At 44.9% G+C, this 17,462-nt stretch overlaps 1 protein-coding gene across 2 annotated transcripts in view; it reads left to right on the top strand.

Annotated features, from left to right (window-relative positions):
- The first annotated feature begins 2,330 nt into the window (after nt 1-2,330).
- Nucleotides 2,331-17,462, top strand: part of ASB7 (ankyrin repeat and SOCS box containing 7) — a 44,950-nt gene continuing 29,818 nt past the window's right edge. The window contains exons 1-4 of one of the 2 annotated variants that reach the window (XM_066592867.1): nt 2,331-2,784; nt 5,706-5,750; nt 7,495-7,594; nt 12,894-13,149. In XM_066592867.1, coding sequence (XP_066448964.1) covers nt 12,912-13,149 — 238 coding nt within the window. In that variant the 5' untranslated portion in view covers nt 2,331-2,784; nt 5,706-5,750; nt 7,495-7,594; nt 12,894-12,911. The remainder of the gene's footprint in view (nt 2,785-5,705; nt 5,751-7,494; nt 7,595-12,893; nt 13,150-17,462) is intronic. The other variant, XM_066592866.1, reaches the window with a different exon arrangement.

Raw genomic sequence — 17,462 nt, forward strand, 5'->3', positions numbered from 1 at the left:
CACGCGCTCATGTGTTTCTGCCCAGAGGCCGCTCTCCCATAGGCTTTAGCAAAACGCCGTGTTCACAATTGAGGGGTTTTACGGCAATTTCCAACACATTGTGCAGTGCTCGACAGCGTTTTTCTAACGCACCCCATCATTGTAAGGGTTGATGAGGTTGGTTAAAAAGCACTAAAACACACAAAAATAAAACAGACAGTGCTCAAAAATCGCAGTGTTAAAAACGCCTCGTTTGAATGCTGAAATCAATGGGAGCGTTTTAAAGTGTTTAGCGTGGCATTTCAAACGCCTCGCGAAAAACGCAGTAAAAAGCAGTCTGTGTGACAGCAGCTTAAAGCCACACATCCCATTTTTACATGTATACATGTATGTTTTTTCTGTAGTTTATATGGGTACTATTGTATCTTGTCACCACCGGAAGCTAGATGTTTGACAGGGCTTGCATGGAGGAACGCCCCTGTCACACCCCTAGCTTCCGATTGGCTGAATTCAAATGTCCTATCAGCACCTGCATGGATTTCTAAGTACCCCTACAGATCACCGTGCCGCTGCCATCATTATAACGGAGCCCGGGGCCTACAGTGACAGTGGCTGACCAGAGTGCCCTGCACTTGACAGCGGCGCTGCCGTCATGCTAACAGCGGGGCCAACTCCTAGAAGAACAGGAGAAGGACTGGAGGATATATTGCAGCGGAGGGCGGCGGCGGGGGCGACACTAAGCGCTGGAGGCAGCAGGGGAGACGCGTGAGCAGCGGAGTCACTGACAGGGGAGCAGGAGGAAGGCTGATTGAAGCGCAGCCCACCGGCAGGGACATTAAGCGCTGAAGGCAGAAGGGGACACGGGTGAGCGGCACGGTTACTGACAGGAGAGGACATGAGCTAAGTAGACCTGTATCTGCAGGGGTACTCAAAAATCCATACAGACACTGCTAGGACCTTCGAATTCAGCTAGTCGGGAGCTAGGGGCGTGACAGCGGTGTTCCTCCATGCAAGCCCTGTCAAACCCCTGGCTTCTGGTGGTGACAAGATACAATAGTACCCTTTATATGTTTACATGCATATTTTTCTATAGTTTATTTGTATACATGTATGTTTTTTCCATAGTTTATATGGATACATGTATGTTTTTCTGTAGTTTATATGTTTACATGTATATTTTTCTGTTGTTTATGTTTACATGTATGTTTTCCTATAGTTTATATGTATACGTGTATGTTTTTTCTGTAGTTTAGATGGATACATGTATTTTTTGCTGTAGTTTATGTTTACATGTATGTTTTTCTCTTGTTTATATGTTTACATGTATGTTTTTTCTGTAGTTTAGATGGATACATGTATTTTTTCTATAGTTTATATGTTTACATGTATGTTTTTCTGTTGTTTATGTTTACATGTATGTTTTTCTATAGTTTACATGTATACATGTATGTTTTTTCTGTAGTTTATATGGATACATGTATGTTTTTCTGTAGTTTAGATGGATACATGTATTTTTTTTCAATAGTTTATGTTTACATGTATGTTACTCTGTAGTTTATATGTTTACATGTATGTTTTTTCTATAGTTTATATGTTTACATGTATGCTGTTCTATAGTTTATATGTTTACATGTATGTTTTTTCTGTAGTTTATATGTTTACATGTATGCTGTTCTATAGTTTATGTTTACATGTATGTTACTCTGTAGTTTATATGTTTACATGTATGTTACTCTGTAGTTTATATGTTTACATGTATGTTTTTTCTGTAGTTTATATGGATACATGTATGTTGTTCTATAGTTTATATGTTTACATGTATGTTACTCTGTAGTTTATATGGATACATGTATGCTGTTCTATAGTTTATATGTTTACATGTATGTTACTCTGTAGTTTATATGGATACATGTATGCTGTTCTATAGTTTATATGTTTACATGTATGTTACTCTGTAGTTTATATGGATACATGTATGCTGTTCTATAGTTTATATGTTTACATGTATGTTACTCTGTAGTTTATATGTTTACATGTATGTTATATGTAAGCACAGCCCCCTCGTATATAACTCCGTGTCTGTGGCCCTCAGTGTCTGACTGACAGAATGTCTACAGCAATTCTTATATTAAACCAGAAGGCAGCGTTTTCAAACGGCGCACAAAGACAGACGGGAAATGTAGTCGTTGGACCACAGCGGCTGCGTACAAGATAACAGCCGCCTACAGCAGCTGGTCGTTGTTGCCTAGCAACCACTAGGGACTCTGAGGGGATATGGGCGGGGACTTGGAGACTTCCTTAACCAATCATCGTGAAATCCGGCCCGCGCCGCTGGACTTCCTTTCTGTTGACGCATGCGCAGTTCTTCTCTTTTTGCAGCGTCTCCGGCTCAGTTTGCGGTGCTGTAATCTGATTGGCTGTGGTGGAGGGGTTTTCTGTGCCTGCTTCCCGTTAACGCGGAGGGTTATGGGGCAGGCCCCGGGAAGTACCGAGCGGTGTGAGGCGCTGGGCAGTGGTGTGTACCGGGGGTGAGTGTGTTTCCGTTCAGTAAGCCCTTCCTGCACTCACCACTTCCCAGACAGGCCCTCACACCCAGCAGCCGTCCCTGCACCCACTACTCCACAACAATGGCCAGCTGTGCCCCCCACACCCAGCAGCAAGTGGCCAACACAGGCCAGCCCCATGTCCGTGTGCCGTCAGTCTGTCCGGGGTGGATACAATGTAGCAATGTGTGACGGCAGCAATGCACTGACTGCTCTCCGGGCCATTGTATGTGCTGCAGACAATACCCCCCTCCCAGGACAGGTGTGTAGTGCTGTGAGCCCGGCTGACGGGCCGCCCAGGTAGTTGCTACACGTCACCTGCCACAGTCCTGTATACTCTGCAGACCCAGAAGTAGTCGCCAACACCCGGACCACCACATCCGCTTGTAGTTTGTCCTTGGAGTCGCAGCCCTGCAGAAATAATCCTGCTAATGGTTTTGTCAATTTTTGAACCTCCATTAGTACCAAACACTGAAAAAATCGCTACACGTAAAGGGGCCTAAAGCCGTGACCCCAAACTACATTGCCGAATGTAATGCTGTCAATGTAAAAGATTAATTGCGCTGGGTAATTGGCGCCGGCTCATCTGCATAAGGCGCTTTCAGACAGGTGCAGTCTGTTCTGTATTCGTCCGTGTTTTGCAGACTGTCGCATGGATCTACATTCACTCCGTCTATCTGATCCCCTTTTTCTATGGCGCATTTTTTATTTTAATGCAGATTGACGGATTTAGTATTTTTTATTTATTTTTTTTTATTTTTCCCATTTTGTTTACTATTTGCTAATAGGAAAATACGGGTCAGTACAACAAAAAAAAAACAAATACAAATCTGGAAGCAAATGCTGATGCTGTGCAGTTGTAATGCCAAGTGTAACGTGTCTGTATTACAGATGTGTTACAATATGCTCGTTCGAAACTGGCCCAAGTGTCAAAAATGCGCACGGTCAGTGCGATGCACAGAACACGCGTGTTGTCATAAGCCATTATATCTAGTGGGTGTATTGACATCAGTGATTTTTCTCTCGCAGCAGGTCCTATTTTTCAGGCTATATCACCCATCGTTTTCTATGGGAGCCACAAAAAAAAATCGCATTGCATGCAGAATGATTTTAATGCAAGTGTGATGTATTTTTTTTAAATTTTTCTTTTTTTACATTTTTCCTATTAAATAGTGTTTTTTCACACGCACAGAGGCAATGTGTTTTTCTTGTCAAACACAGGGAAAAGCTGAGACCGATATTGCGCTCGGCCATGTGAGTACGGCCAAAGCCTGGGGCCCAATCCTCCATTTTTAACCGTCAAGCTACATCTGCATCTCTTGTGAACCCTAGGTGTCACTCAATAGTTAAAATCGGAAAGTTGCAATACAAAAAGTCACCGTATGATCTCAGGTTTAAAGTTGGCGCTGTGTACTTTCTGTGCAGGTGGTCTACCTGGCGCCTGTCAGCTTGTACGTCAGACTCACCTGGCTTGCTGTTGGGGGTCCCCCTTAAATGTGTATTATCTGAACTCCCTGGAAGGGGCTGCACAGTGATGCATACGTTCGCTGATCTCACTACTACACTTGACTTCTCTGACTTTTGAGTGATGGACAGAAATGGGAATTCTTCAAATTCTGAAAAATAAATAATGGGATGGAAAGAATAAGCGAAGTAGTGTTTTTGCTTTATACTTGTTTTCGCCTTAGGCCGGATTCACGCTAACATATATGTGCGCGCAATATGCAGAAAATAGAACTCAGTGATTTCAATGGGTTCATTTACAAGTATGGATTTTATGTGCGCAATTACATTTGCATAGAAATGGTGCTCGTTAAAGAATTTGCCCACTTCAACAGCTGGGAACATCAGTGCTTATTTTTTTTACTGTAAAAACGCAGTTGTATGTGCAAATACGCAATTTTCGTTACGCAAATATGCTTTCGCTCATGTGAAGCTGGCCTAAGCCTCTACTTCTGCAAAGCAAAACTGTTACTGAATCTGGCTCTAAGCCATTCTCACACAGGACGCTTTGTACTATAAGTACGGCGTCACGCTGACCGTGGTACAACGCCGGCATTTATTTCAATCCGGCTTTGCAGACCAGTGCTTGAATGCGGCGTTGGAAACGCTGTGATTTCCAAGCGCCGTCTGCTCTATTTTTGCATGTTTTATCGCTTTTTTTAATGCACACTGATGGAGAGCCCTAAAAATGAACGGTGTAACGTGTGCAGAAAACGCAGTAAAATGCTGCGTCCTGTGAACGCATGTTAGAGCAGCCTCAGGGAGCGTTGAGATGTGGCATGTTGGTGAAGATCCAAGTCTGATGTGGATCCGTAGCAGATTTCACCCTTTCATTTAAAGTCTACTATGGATCTGTGTCAAAATCTAGTTATCACGGGGACCGTTTTTTTTTTTACCAGATCCATAATATGTTTTAAGGCCTTATGTCCACAGGTGAGTCGGATTCCGCATGCGGCAGCCCGCAGCGAAATCCCACCCTGCCCGCAGGCGACGTCCGCGCGGTCATCTGTACTCCGGGGTTCGCTATACTGTGCATAGTCCTTACAGCTTGCCTTTGGACATGCGCAGTACAGATTTTTATTATTTTTAAAAATCTCCTGCTTTCTCGTGGAATCTGCGTCCCCTCCGCAGTGTCAGCTGCGGGCGAGCCGCAGATCGGATGGCTTCCATTGACTTCAATAGAAGCCGTCCGTGCGGGAACCACACAAAAATGGAGTACGCTTCGATTTGTTTTCCAGACCAAGAGGTCCACAAAACAAATCTGCATGCTTTAATTAATTTGCGGACACCCATGCTTTCCTATGGGCGTCTTGATTTGCGGATCTCCCACGCGGTTTCCGCAAATCAAATCCGCCCGTGGACATTGGGTTTCATCTATTTTATAACTAATCCTCACAAATCCCATTACCTTATATTGGGGCCTTCAGATACTGATTGCTTTTTTCTTTTTTTGACTGGGCAGGATTGTGCAGCAAACTACATTATTATACTTGACAGGGTAACTATGATACTAGTTCCAACACAAACTAATAATGTCTATACATGGTAAACCATGAAATAATTTAGATAGTGTTTTCTCCTGGTGTTGTATAAGCTGCATATTGAATTGGAATATTTGATTGGACATTAAAGCTCTCTTATTCTCTCCCATTCTATTCCCCATTTTGCATTTTCTTATAGGTTTACTGTTAGTGAGTCTGTGGAAGTAAAAGGAAAGGACCAAAGGTAAGACTGTTGTATTTAACATTTAAAAATGTATACCGTAAAGTATTTTCAACTGTAGATCTTCCATATCTTGTACATTAAATGGTTTGCAGTATTACATAGCAGCTATTCTCCATTTTCATAGAATGGTAGAGTTGGAAGGGACCTCCAGGGTCATCGCGTCCAACCCCCTGCTCAGTGCAGGATTCACTAAATCATCCCAGACAGATATCTGTCCAGCCTTTGTTTGAACACTTTCATTGCAGGAGAACTCACTACTTCCCGTGGCAACATGTTCCACTCATTGATCACCCTCACTCCATTTTGACTCGTGCAGGAGGATCCTGATTTGGGGTCTTCTCCTCTGTGACTTTATAGCAATTACGGGCAGGAATTGCCTTTATTAGACAACCCCTGTAATGGGAGTCCAGTAGCAATTTTGACCATGCAAAACTTTGGGCTAAGAGGGAATTAGATATACTTTGGTGAATGCTTTTGTCCATTAGCAGCACTGAGAAAGTGAAGTTTTATCACAGCGCGTGCTACTTTGCCAAGTGCCCCAAAGGCAGTCCTTCCCCTTGAAGTGCTCTCAGCTCTCTGAGTAACAGCAATAGTGACCAGTACAGAGCCAAATGGGCTATGTAACAACAGGTTTTACCTGTCATGCAGACACCCTAGCCGTGGCTCGTCTCAAAGTGTATGTCAGCATGTTGTTGTGCATGCGTGCCACCACTGCATTCAACTCAGAGGGACCCCCGGACGAGCTGCAGTTGAGGCGTCTGCACGGTAGGTGAAATCAGTCATGAGACAACTCCTTTTAAGACCCCATAAACATTAGATTTTAGTTGTTCAAACATGCTAGTAACTACGGGGCCTGATGACTATTTCATGTGTATAGGGGCGGCTCAGCTTCCCCCAACAGATGTCAGGGAAAAAAGAAGTATCAGAAACGTTGAATTTCAATGCCTGATCCTTTTATTTTTTTCGAGAGATAAGCCTCCTGGTTGCTGCTTACCTACTGAAAAACGTGATCGTTTGGCCAAGCCAAATATTTGTTTATTAGGGCGCCAGTGGAAACAACTGTTGGAGGAAAGATTACTTGTCTGACAGCTGGGGAAGGTGTATGGGAAGCTGTACTGCCCCCAAATATCTTTGAAGAAAAGGAAAAAATAACAAGTCATCATGTGATCAACAGTCCGGGCGCGCCGCCTTACCCTCCTAGACAAAGCTTGTGGTGTGTGTGAATGTAGATGCCAGCATTGTCACTTTAACCCTTTGCAATCCAATTTTGGATTCAGAGTTTCCTAGGGGGCTTTCTCTTTCAGCCATTATACAATGGCGCTGTCTGCTGGCTAGAGCCAGTACTGCAGTATGAGACATGCTGTAAAGGCCCCTGACAACAGAGCGGCCAGTAATATACAGTAAGCATACCCTGCCGGACGTCTTCCGACATCGGAGCTGTACAGCCTTCAATCAGAATGTCTTCAGACATCAGACAGTGGATCGGAAAGGGTTTAGTCCAACTGCTAGCTATCTGGCATAGTGTGAACAGCTGTGGTTGCCACCTGGGGCAGAATCTTCTGTTACTAAGTAGCAGTTGGGACATTCTCAGGCTTATGTAGCAATCTGTTCAGCTAGGAGATAAGTCATTAGGAAATCTAGGCATAAAAGCATCAGTTTTGCCAGAAATGTTTCTATAATAAGTCTTCATTATTATTATTATTATGGTAAAAAAAAATTAAAATGTGTTTCTTTCCTACATCAGGTGAAAACCTTCACTCCGGGGACATGAAGTGGTTCAGTACCTCAGGCCAGGAGAGATACCACCACTGCTCAAAAAAGAAATAGTCACAGCACTGAGAGAGGTATTTCCATTCTTTATAATGGCCGCTATCTTCCTCCATCAGGTGACATGGCTAATATCGCATGGGACTGCATGGTCCTTAACGCTTGTTATTTACTCTTTACATGTCATCAAAGTTCCAAAGACACATTATCCTTGTAGTTGATATTTTTGGAAAAGTTTTGGTCTTCATCAGCGCTCTCAGATGTGTGGTGGTCCTATTAAGCCGTTGTTTAATTATACCTTGTATCTTGGATTCAGGATACATTTTAGACATAGTTAGAGTTTTTGTTTTTTGAGCTGACGTTTCAGAATAAGCTGTAGTGTGATCATGACAGGCAATCATTGTATGACTTGTCTATGATGTATAGCCTCCATCTGTAATTGTCAGTGTTCCCTGAGCTGATGGGTGCAGACGAGCTATTACTATGTGTCTCATACACAGAGAAGAGGAGATCCTGCTCCCCGAACTGTCTGTAGCACATACTCAGAATCCGTGTCATGGAGAACATTATACTGCTGTAAATTCAGCACAGTGCAAACCGCTCTAGCCTGATGTGTCTGTGTTTATCTCTTGTGCTAGGGCTACATGGGGACTTTGGTTATATGATATCAAGTCTCAGAAAAGTTGCACAAAGAAATATAATTGCATGACTTGATGTTCAGTAAAGGGGTTGTGCTAAGTTATCAAGTTTTCTCCTATCTACAGAATAGGGGATAACTTTATGATAGTTGGGGTCCAACCGCTGGGAACACCACGATCCCTAGAAAGGGGATCCCCTAGAAAGGGGATCCCTGCAAATGCATAAGAGGATGCGCATGTGCGTTGCCAAGTGCTTATACTCAGTAATTTCCGAAGCTCCTGTTAAAACGAATGAAGTGAGGGTGTGCACACTTTTCCTCTGCTCCTTTCATACAGGGACTTTTGGGACCCAATTTTTGGGCATTGGCAGGGTCCCCAGTGGTGGGAGCACCACTGATCATAAGGAAGCTGGGGGGAGGAGAAGTTGCCGCTGAGACTTTTCTTTATAATAGGATGCAATACAAAGTTTTTATTCACTTGTACTATTGACTTAGGCATAGTTTGCTCAAAGTACACTTCCAACTTAACCCCTTAGGGAACATGGCCTATTTTAAGCCCTGGAAGCAGCTTTTTTTCAGGGTTTTTTTTTTCGTTCCTGTCTTCCAATTCCCACAATTTTTTTTCTTTGCTGTCAGCATAGCTTTATGGTGACTTGTTTTTTTGCAGAACAGGTTGAGTTTTTTTTTCAATATCACCAATTTGGGATACATATAATGTATTGTAGACACTTATTTTTACATTTTGCTTGGGGGGGGGGGTGAATTGAAAAAAAAAAAAAGACTGCAGTTCTGTAATTGCCTGGCTTTTGTGTTTTGTGTTTCGTTTTTACAATTATCATGGTGTTGATTGTGGTATCTGAATGGTTAAACAGCCGGGACTTGAGGTATTTTCAGTCTTGGCAGTGTGATGCAATGGCTGTATATATTACAGCTGGCACCCGCAAGTGTTGGCACAGCTCCTGTGCATGTAATATGAAGCAGGAAGGTGTTAACTTATAGCTGCATTTTACAGTTATTTTACACAGGGGGGCTTATTTATCAATAAAGGCGTACTTTGCACCCATTTTATACAAGTTCCTGACACATGTAATCAACCCCATATTTATGAGAAATGTGAATTGTGCTTGTAAATGTGGTGAGTAATTAGAAGTTCTGGAAACCTAGTAGATGTGTCAAATTTATGAAATGCACTAAAACTGTATAAAGTTTACGATAGAGGTGCACGCTGGTCAGGAAATAGTCAGTAGAGGAGATGCACCACATTTTATGCTAGATTCCCCAAAAATCACGTAGATGCGTCAAAATGGGAATTTTTGACTTCGTTTACCTCAGTTAGTGCAGAGGTGATTTTTTTTTTTACAGGGTGGCTGAGTGTCTGGATTCAGAGTCGTATAAAGCTGTTATTTCACAAAAATAATAAAAACTTTTGAGAAGCTTTTTGTAAGTGAGAGCAATGCGAGCACCAGAAGTTACAAGATGTAACAGAATTGCTTGGATGCAGGATGAAATGAGCCAAACGGGTTACCCATGCTTTACAGACCACGTTTTACTTTGTCTAATGTGCACTTACTTTTTGCACCTTTTTGCTGTCGGTAAAGCGCCCTGATTTCGATCATGGGGTTTTGATGCAATTTTACTGCCGTTTGCATGCACAGGTTACTGCTCCGACTTCAGGTATTAATGTACCCCATCATTCTGATGGGTGATGAGGTGCGTTAATTGCGGTAAAATGGAATAGACAGTGCTTGAATATCACGGCGATCAAGCGTAGGTCTACGAGGCTTGAAGTCAATGGGAGCCTTATGCCATGATTACCACGGTGTTCAAAACAATGTATGGAGGGAGGTCACCCTGCAATCTCCCTTTAAACATGTCCTACAGCTGCAGGATGTAGAAACACTATAGCGCTGTCAGTATAAGGAATTAATTAAAATGCGGACGACCCCATGCTTCCATATGGACGGCTTCAACTGCAGATCATCTAATCGGGTGTCCTGTGTGGACTCCACAATTCAAGTTTGCCCGTGGGCATTGGGCCTTTCACATCAGGTGCATGTGGGTCTCATATCTGAGGATGACCTGGCACCAGGGTGTACTGTGGGGCGGAGGCAATGTAAGGCTCTGTGTAATGTTCTGCTGGGAAACCTTGGCTCCTGGCATTCATATGTGTGTGTCACTTTGATATGTACCACCTACCGAAACATTATTGCAGACTATGTACCTCCCTTCACCTCTTGTGTATACCTTGTGTAAACCTGTTTGATTTGCTGTGCCATATATGGGTCTGTCATCTTAATTTTCTTTTCCACTTTGATATGGCTTCTCGAATGCATCCTACATTTCCCATAATGCATTTGGCTTTGCACAGGGGAAAAAGTTTCATTACACTGCCCTTGCTCTGCTCAGAGTCCTAGCTAAGGGCAGCAGTGATATAGAAGTTGTGTCCTCTAACTCGTCCTGCAGAGTCTCAGTGTATCCTATGTGATGCAGCTTCAGCTGTGCTCCCCTGCGTTCGGCTTGTGGTTGTTTTTTCCTTGTTGGCTTTTGCAAGCAAGGATAGGGAAAGGGGTATGAAGCCGCATCTCTTAAACTAACCATTCACATTCGATTTATATTGACTGAACCTGATGATTTTGAGAAATTTGATAGATGTTGAAGTAATCCTGTCAATCAGAGAAAGTCCTCTTCACCGGAGAGCAAGCTCTGGACTGGTGGTCACACTGGTATCACCATGCCCATATGAGGACGTAAATCATGCTGCTAGAATATTACTGATTAAGCCTGCCTGTCCATGGGCGCTTTTGCATTGCGTTCCCTGCGGCGATAATCCGGCCGCAGGGAACGCAGTGCACACTTTCCATAGCTTAGCTATGGAAAGCACAGTTCCCCTGTCCACAAGCAGAGAATCATAGCAGTTCTCCGCTCGTGGGCGGCAAATTGCAGCATGCTGCGAATTGCCGCAATTCTCCGGTGAGCCTATCTGTCAGTTAGGCTCACCGCGGAGATCCATCTGCTGTCTCCTGTTCCCGGGCGGCGGACATCCGCCACGGGATATTGCAATGCCCGTGGACAGGCAGCCTAACCAGTAATATCTCCAAAACAGTGCTTCTTTAAATGGAATATGCCACTGGATTCATGCTGGCCAAACCATGTGCAGCAGGAGCCCGAACAGGTATGTATGCACAGCGCCCCCATGTAAGTGTCACTCTGAAACGTTGCAGCGTTGATTTTGCCTGTTTGACCGGGGAATGGAGCTCTCAAGTCAAAGAGGCAGGTTGTTCTGAGCTCTCCCTGCCCACAGCATGTAGACCGGCAGCTCCCTCTATACACAAGCAGGGAGACAAGCTGTCAGTCTTCGTGCTATGTGCAGGGATGGCATGACCCGCCTATTTGACTTGCAAGTCAGACAGGCTACAAAGTTTGTAACATGGGGGCACTGTGCAGATCTGTCCTGGGTTAATGCTGCCCGGTGACAGGTTCCCTTTAACCTTTGATGCCCATTTCTGAGATCCATATCGGAGATGCTCTGTGGCTGAATGCATACGTCTCTTGCTGCCCCCTCATGTATGTATGAACATAGTGACCGTCACCTGTTCTGGTCACTACCTGGCCTACAGCAATGTGTCTACCTGACTGGTACAGAAGCCGCTGCATGAGACTCTGCTGCCATCATTTATCTTTTTACCCATTGTGTAGCATGTAAGATTAGGGTGAAGGCCACATTCCTCCACTACGGATGTGGCCATAGCAAGCTTGCCACAAAATCTGCATGTGTTCTATGTGCATTTATTGCAGACTTGCTGTGAATTTCACTATACTGCGTGTGACAGCATCTTAATCCTTCTATTGATTGCCTTGTGAACCTTCTGCATGGCAGAACTATAAGGCCGACTGCACACAGGCGGATTTGCATTGTGGAATCCGGAGTGGTCGTTTGCCTCCAGATTCCACACTAAATACCGCCATAGCATGCTATGGCAAAACAAGATATCCTCTACACAAGCGTAAATCGATTGCCATTTAAAAAAAAAAAAATTATTTATTTATTTTTTTCCACTTGCGGAGGAGAAATCGCAGCATGCTGTGATTCTGTGCGAAGTCAATGGAAGCCGTCCCACCCGGGGCCCTTCCACAATCCTCATTGTGGAAAGGTCGCGGAATCCACGTCATCGCCTATCGACGGCGCGGCATTATCTGTACTGCACATGTGCGACAGCGGGCACATCCGCAATACAAATAAGAACCACCCTGGACAGATACGCGGGGTTCACCAGCCAGGCACAGGGTCCCGCCCATGTGCAGGCGGCCTAAGTCTCCCATTCGCAGTTTTGCAGGAACTAACTCAGAAATGGCAAAGTTCACTCGCTCAACTATCTCAGGCATTGAAGTGAATGGAGTGGTTGTGCTTATGCTCCACCGGCCACTCCATTCATTTGGGGGCCATCGGGACCCCCGCTTTCTGGACTGCTGATATATCAGATAGTTATCCTATGAATAGGGCATAACGTCCTTCTGTGAAAGCGTTTTAATTTACCTTGTGCCTTTTACAAGCATTGATGAGTATTCTGCAGTTTGTGAATGCTGTAGGCTTTTGTATACATAGGATCAGAATCTCTGTCCCACGCAATCTTTTAGTGTAACTCGGCTCTCGAAAGCCACTTTGAACTCACATCTGTTGGTAAGAAACCAGTCCTATCCTCTGCAGATGTGAATGTTAACCGGCATGTTTGTGACTTCAGGTAACTTCACTTGAATCTATGTGGAGGAAGAGCAGAGCGTGGAGGATGTTACATCATCACTGCCGCAGGAATCCTGAGCTGCAGGAGGAGTTGCGCATCCAGGGGGCAGTCGCCGTGGGCGATGTCCACACTGTTCGCACAATGCTGGAACAGGGTTACTCCCCGAATGGCCGTGATACCAACGGATGGACTCTTCTGCACTTCTCAGCAGCCAGAGGAAAGGAAAGATGTGTGAGAGTGTTCCTGGAACATGGAGGTGAGATAATTGTGTTACATGAGGCACATGCCTCCGTACTTCTGTAAAGACACTGACAGAGGTGGTAATCTCCAGGCGGGACATTTTATGGCCAAGGGTTTTCTAGTTTAAATTAATCCTTGATTTTCTGAATGATCCCTTGAGGTTCTGATTCTCCAAGATCCTTGAGGGAGTCCATAGGGCTCCTATGAAATGCACACTTAATACTACTTAAAAGGGGTATTCCTGGGCTTTTATTTTTTCTTTTGGTGATTAACATTATATCAACTGGCTGATCCCCCACCGATCAGCTGATTGCCAGGGTCGCTGTCATTGCAGAAGTAGAAAGCGCTTACCATAGCGCAGCAGCCCAGCCTAGTATTGCAAGTGGAGCTCCCATTGAATTCAGTGGGAGCTGCATCTGCAGTATCTACCCAGGCAGCTGCGCTATGATCAGCGCGATCTACTTCCTGCTCTGATTACAGTGAAATCAGCCCCGAGAATCAGTGGGTCAGTAGGAATCCCTAGCGATTGGTCATCACCGCTCATCGATTGATGACCTGTCTGTTGTCAATAGAAAAAATAAAGTCGTGGAATACCCCTTTAAGACGGCGAGAATTGTTTACCAATGGTTAACAAAAATAAACACTATATATAACTTACAAACAGGCATTTAAAGAGGACCCATGACTATAACAGATATATTAAATATACAGTATTAGGCCGGCTGCACACGGCCGTGACGGGCCCGTCACGGCGCTCCCCAGAGACCCCAATACTTACCTGTGGATCCAGCGTCCTACGTCCCGCACGACGCTTCGGCGTGACGCGCCGGCCACGGCACGACACGCCCACAGCGTCACATGACGTGTCCGGCCGTGTCATATGACGCGGTGCAGTAGGCGGGGAAGCGGTTTCACGCTATCTTCCGCTGTGCTACAGCGGAAGATAGCGTGACGGACGGGCTTCCATTGACTGCAATGGAAGCCGTCCGTGCGTACACCTGCGGCAAATAGAACATGCCGTGGGTGAGGACGGGTGATTTTACGATGCGGAATTCCGCACCATGAGCATTGCGCTATTAGGTTCAATAGAACCTAATAGAACCTGCGGGCAACGCTGTGGATTTGCGCCGCGTATTACGTGGCAGAAATCCGTTTGTGGGAAGGAGCCCTTAGTATGGTAACCTCACAGAATTGGGGTAGGCTGACACCGCATTAAAGATCTACATTGAGCTTTCCTGCAGAGGGTTTTGTTTGAATACCAAAAAAATGTTTCCTCCTTTTGTTGAAGGATGCAATAGCTTAGTTGTTTGCGCTATCGTGTTACCCCCACCCCACCCAAAAAAAAAAAAAAAGCAGAAGTTAACAGAAACCAAGTCCAAAGTTTGCATTTTTGGACTCCGTTTTCCTCATTAACCCCTTATTAATGAGCGCCATACATGTATTGCTCAAGCTGGATGTCATTATATGGAGTCGTTCTCCCTTCCCCCTTCCCTGGCAACGAGATGATGAGGAGCTGTTTATTTACCATCTTGGCCTGGATTTCTGCTTGATGATAATGGTGCTGTGATGTACTTTCCATCCTACTACAATGATGCACATTTTAGTTCTGCTGACCATTCTCTCCAAATTACACCCACGGTCGCCGCATCCTGTTGAGTTTCTATCACGTTACAACGCAAAGACCAATTGGATGTACATAACCCCATGGTGAATCCTTAAGACCGTATGCACACAGGTATATTTGCACTGCAGGATCTGGAGCTCTGGATCCCGTAGCAAATACTGCCTATAAACATGTTATGTGAAATCTAGAGATGAGCGAGCGTACTCGGAAAAGCACTACTCACTCGAGTAATTTGCTTTATCCGAGTATCGCTGTGCTCGTCCCAGAAGATTCGGGTGCTGGCACGGAGCGGGGAGCTGCAGGGGAGAGCGGGGAGGAACGGAGGGGAGATCTTTCTCTCCCTCTCTCCCGCCCGCTCTCCCCTGCTCCCCGCTGCGACTCACCCGTCAGCCGCAGCGGCACCCGAATCTTCAGGGACGAGCACAGCGATACTCGGATAAAGCAAATTACTCGAGCGAGTAGTGCTTATCCGAGTACGCTCGCTCATCTCTAGTGAAATCCCTTTTTCCTGCCCACAAGTGGAAATAAACTGCGATCCTCCGCTCACGGGGGGAAAATTGCAGCAAGTTCTATTTTGGTGCGAGCTTCGCACATCCGCAGTACAGAGGCCGAATGCACATAAAGCCTGCGGACAGGTAGGCGGGGGTCACCGCCAGAGCACAGGGTTGGATTCCAGCTGCGAGATCTCGCACCCGGAATCTGAACTGTTCGCCTGCATTCGGCCTTAGAAGACTCGTCTGTTTGTTGAAATAGCTCTTGACTGTGTCTTGGAGGCGTCTTCACTCCTGAGTCTTGATCCAGACAAAAAACAAAGATGCACAACAGTTTCCATTTTATGTCAGTGGCTCCAGTGTAAGCTTTACGGACTGGTTTTCCACTTTTATCAGATCATGTGGTTGAGCTCAATTTGCATAACTAGTTCGTCTGAATATACTGTAAAGGCCCATTTACACGGAGCGAAGATCGCTTAAACAACAGTTTGAGTGACAGCTTTGAGGGATCATTTTGCATAAACTATGAAGGCCCCCTGTCCATGGGCGTTGCGGTATCCCGCTGCGTGAGCCGACCGTAGGCGGAGAATCGCAATGATTCTTCACTCATGGACACGAGGCCGGCGCTTTCCATAACAATGCTATGGAAAGCTTCAGACGGCGTGATTCGCAGGCGATTTACCGCTGGCAAAATCACGTTTGTGGACAGGGGGCCTAAGTAGCTACTTAAAGGGGTTCTGACATGAGAAAAAAAATTTACTCACCTTGCCTAGCCAGGACCGATCGTCAGGCATGTCCCCTCCGTCGCACATCTTCTTCTGTGGCTTCCGTCCGTCAGCCACTTCCAAGCAGTGCTAGCTGTGGGTGGGCCGTCCATCCTGGCTGAACTGCAAGATCTGCACGTGCGCAGTGGAGAGGCCGCCCGTCCAGACTCCTGTCAGAGGGCACCTGTCTTCTGCGCCTGTGTGCAATCCCAGAGGGGGGCGGCCCGTCCTGGCTCGTCGGACAAAGAGAGCCTGCTGGTAGATGACCCTCGCTGCACAACATCAACAGAAGAAAAAGGTAAGTATAGGTTTTTATGCTTTAACACGCCAAAAATCGTGAGTTCCCTGTGTCCGTTAGGCAGACCAGGGAACAATGGCTGCTAACGCATAAAAATCTTATTCATATCAGAACCCCTTTAAGAGCAATTAAGTGCAAATGAAGCCTTAGCTGTAAGCAGTTAATAGCTCTTATCTGCTTTCAGTCCCTTTGTTCTCCAGGGGAAAACAATGCTATCAGCGCTACACACTGAGAGAACTACTGATAAAGCTGAACTATGATTTTTAGTTTGACCCGAATTTAACGATCAGCTAGCAGTGCCCGAAAAGTGCAGGATGGCCGCGTGTTTAGACGCAACGATTATCGCTCAAACGATCGCTTCTTATCGCTTACTGAGCTATCATCGCTCCGTGTAAATAGGCCTTAAGTGCCTGAGAGACATGAGGAGAGCAGCGGGTTCCTGGTGAGCAGCTCGGTGAGGCACAGGTGAGTATGGATTTTACTGATAGAACCCCTTTAAGAATGACATTTCCTCTTGGGGGGCAGTGTACTTCAGAAAATGCCATTAATGCGGTCACTAGGACAATTACATGTCAACCTTTTGTATGGCGTTCATGGTGTGGTAAAAATGACATGTTATTTTTCTTCTATGTCAGTACAACTATGGTAATACCAAATTCATAATTTTTCTATGTAGTACTACTAAAAAAAAAAACTTTAAAAAATTTGATTTCTGTTGCTCCTATAATTTTCCTTTAATTTTTTTCATCAATACAGAAGTGTGGGGGGGAGGGGGGGACATACAATTTTGGGTGGCTTTTTTAAAAATCTTTTTCTCAGCTTTTTTTTTTTTTTTCTTTGAAGACCGGTTGACAACTAGGAAAAGAGGTGGTTTTTGAAGCCAATACTTTTTTTTCTCACATTTACAAAGAATTAAAAAGAAAATAAAAATACTAATCGTATTTTTCACCCCACTTTTAAAAGTTTTCAATAGGTTATACTTGAAATGGTACAGTTGAAAAATTCACCTAGCTGGCGAAAACCAAGCCTTCATGCAGCTATGTTGCCGGCAAAATCAAAAAATATTGTAAAAATTTTGAAAGTAGGAAAGAAAAACTGAACCAAAAGGGCTGCAGCGGGAAGGGGTTAAATCTTTTTTTAATTTATTTTTTT

The sequence above is a fragment of the Eleutherodactylus coqui genome, chromosome 2 (assembly GCF_035609145.1).
Source record: "Eleutherodactylus coqui strain aEleCoq1 chromosome 2, aEleCoq1.hap1, whole genome shotgun sequence".
Taxonomy (NCBI): Eukaryota; Metazoa; Chordata; class Amphibia; order Anura; family Eleutherodactylidae; genus Eleutherodactylus; species Eleutherodactylus coqui.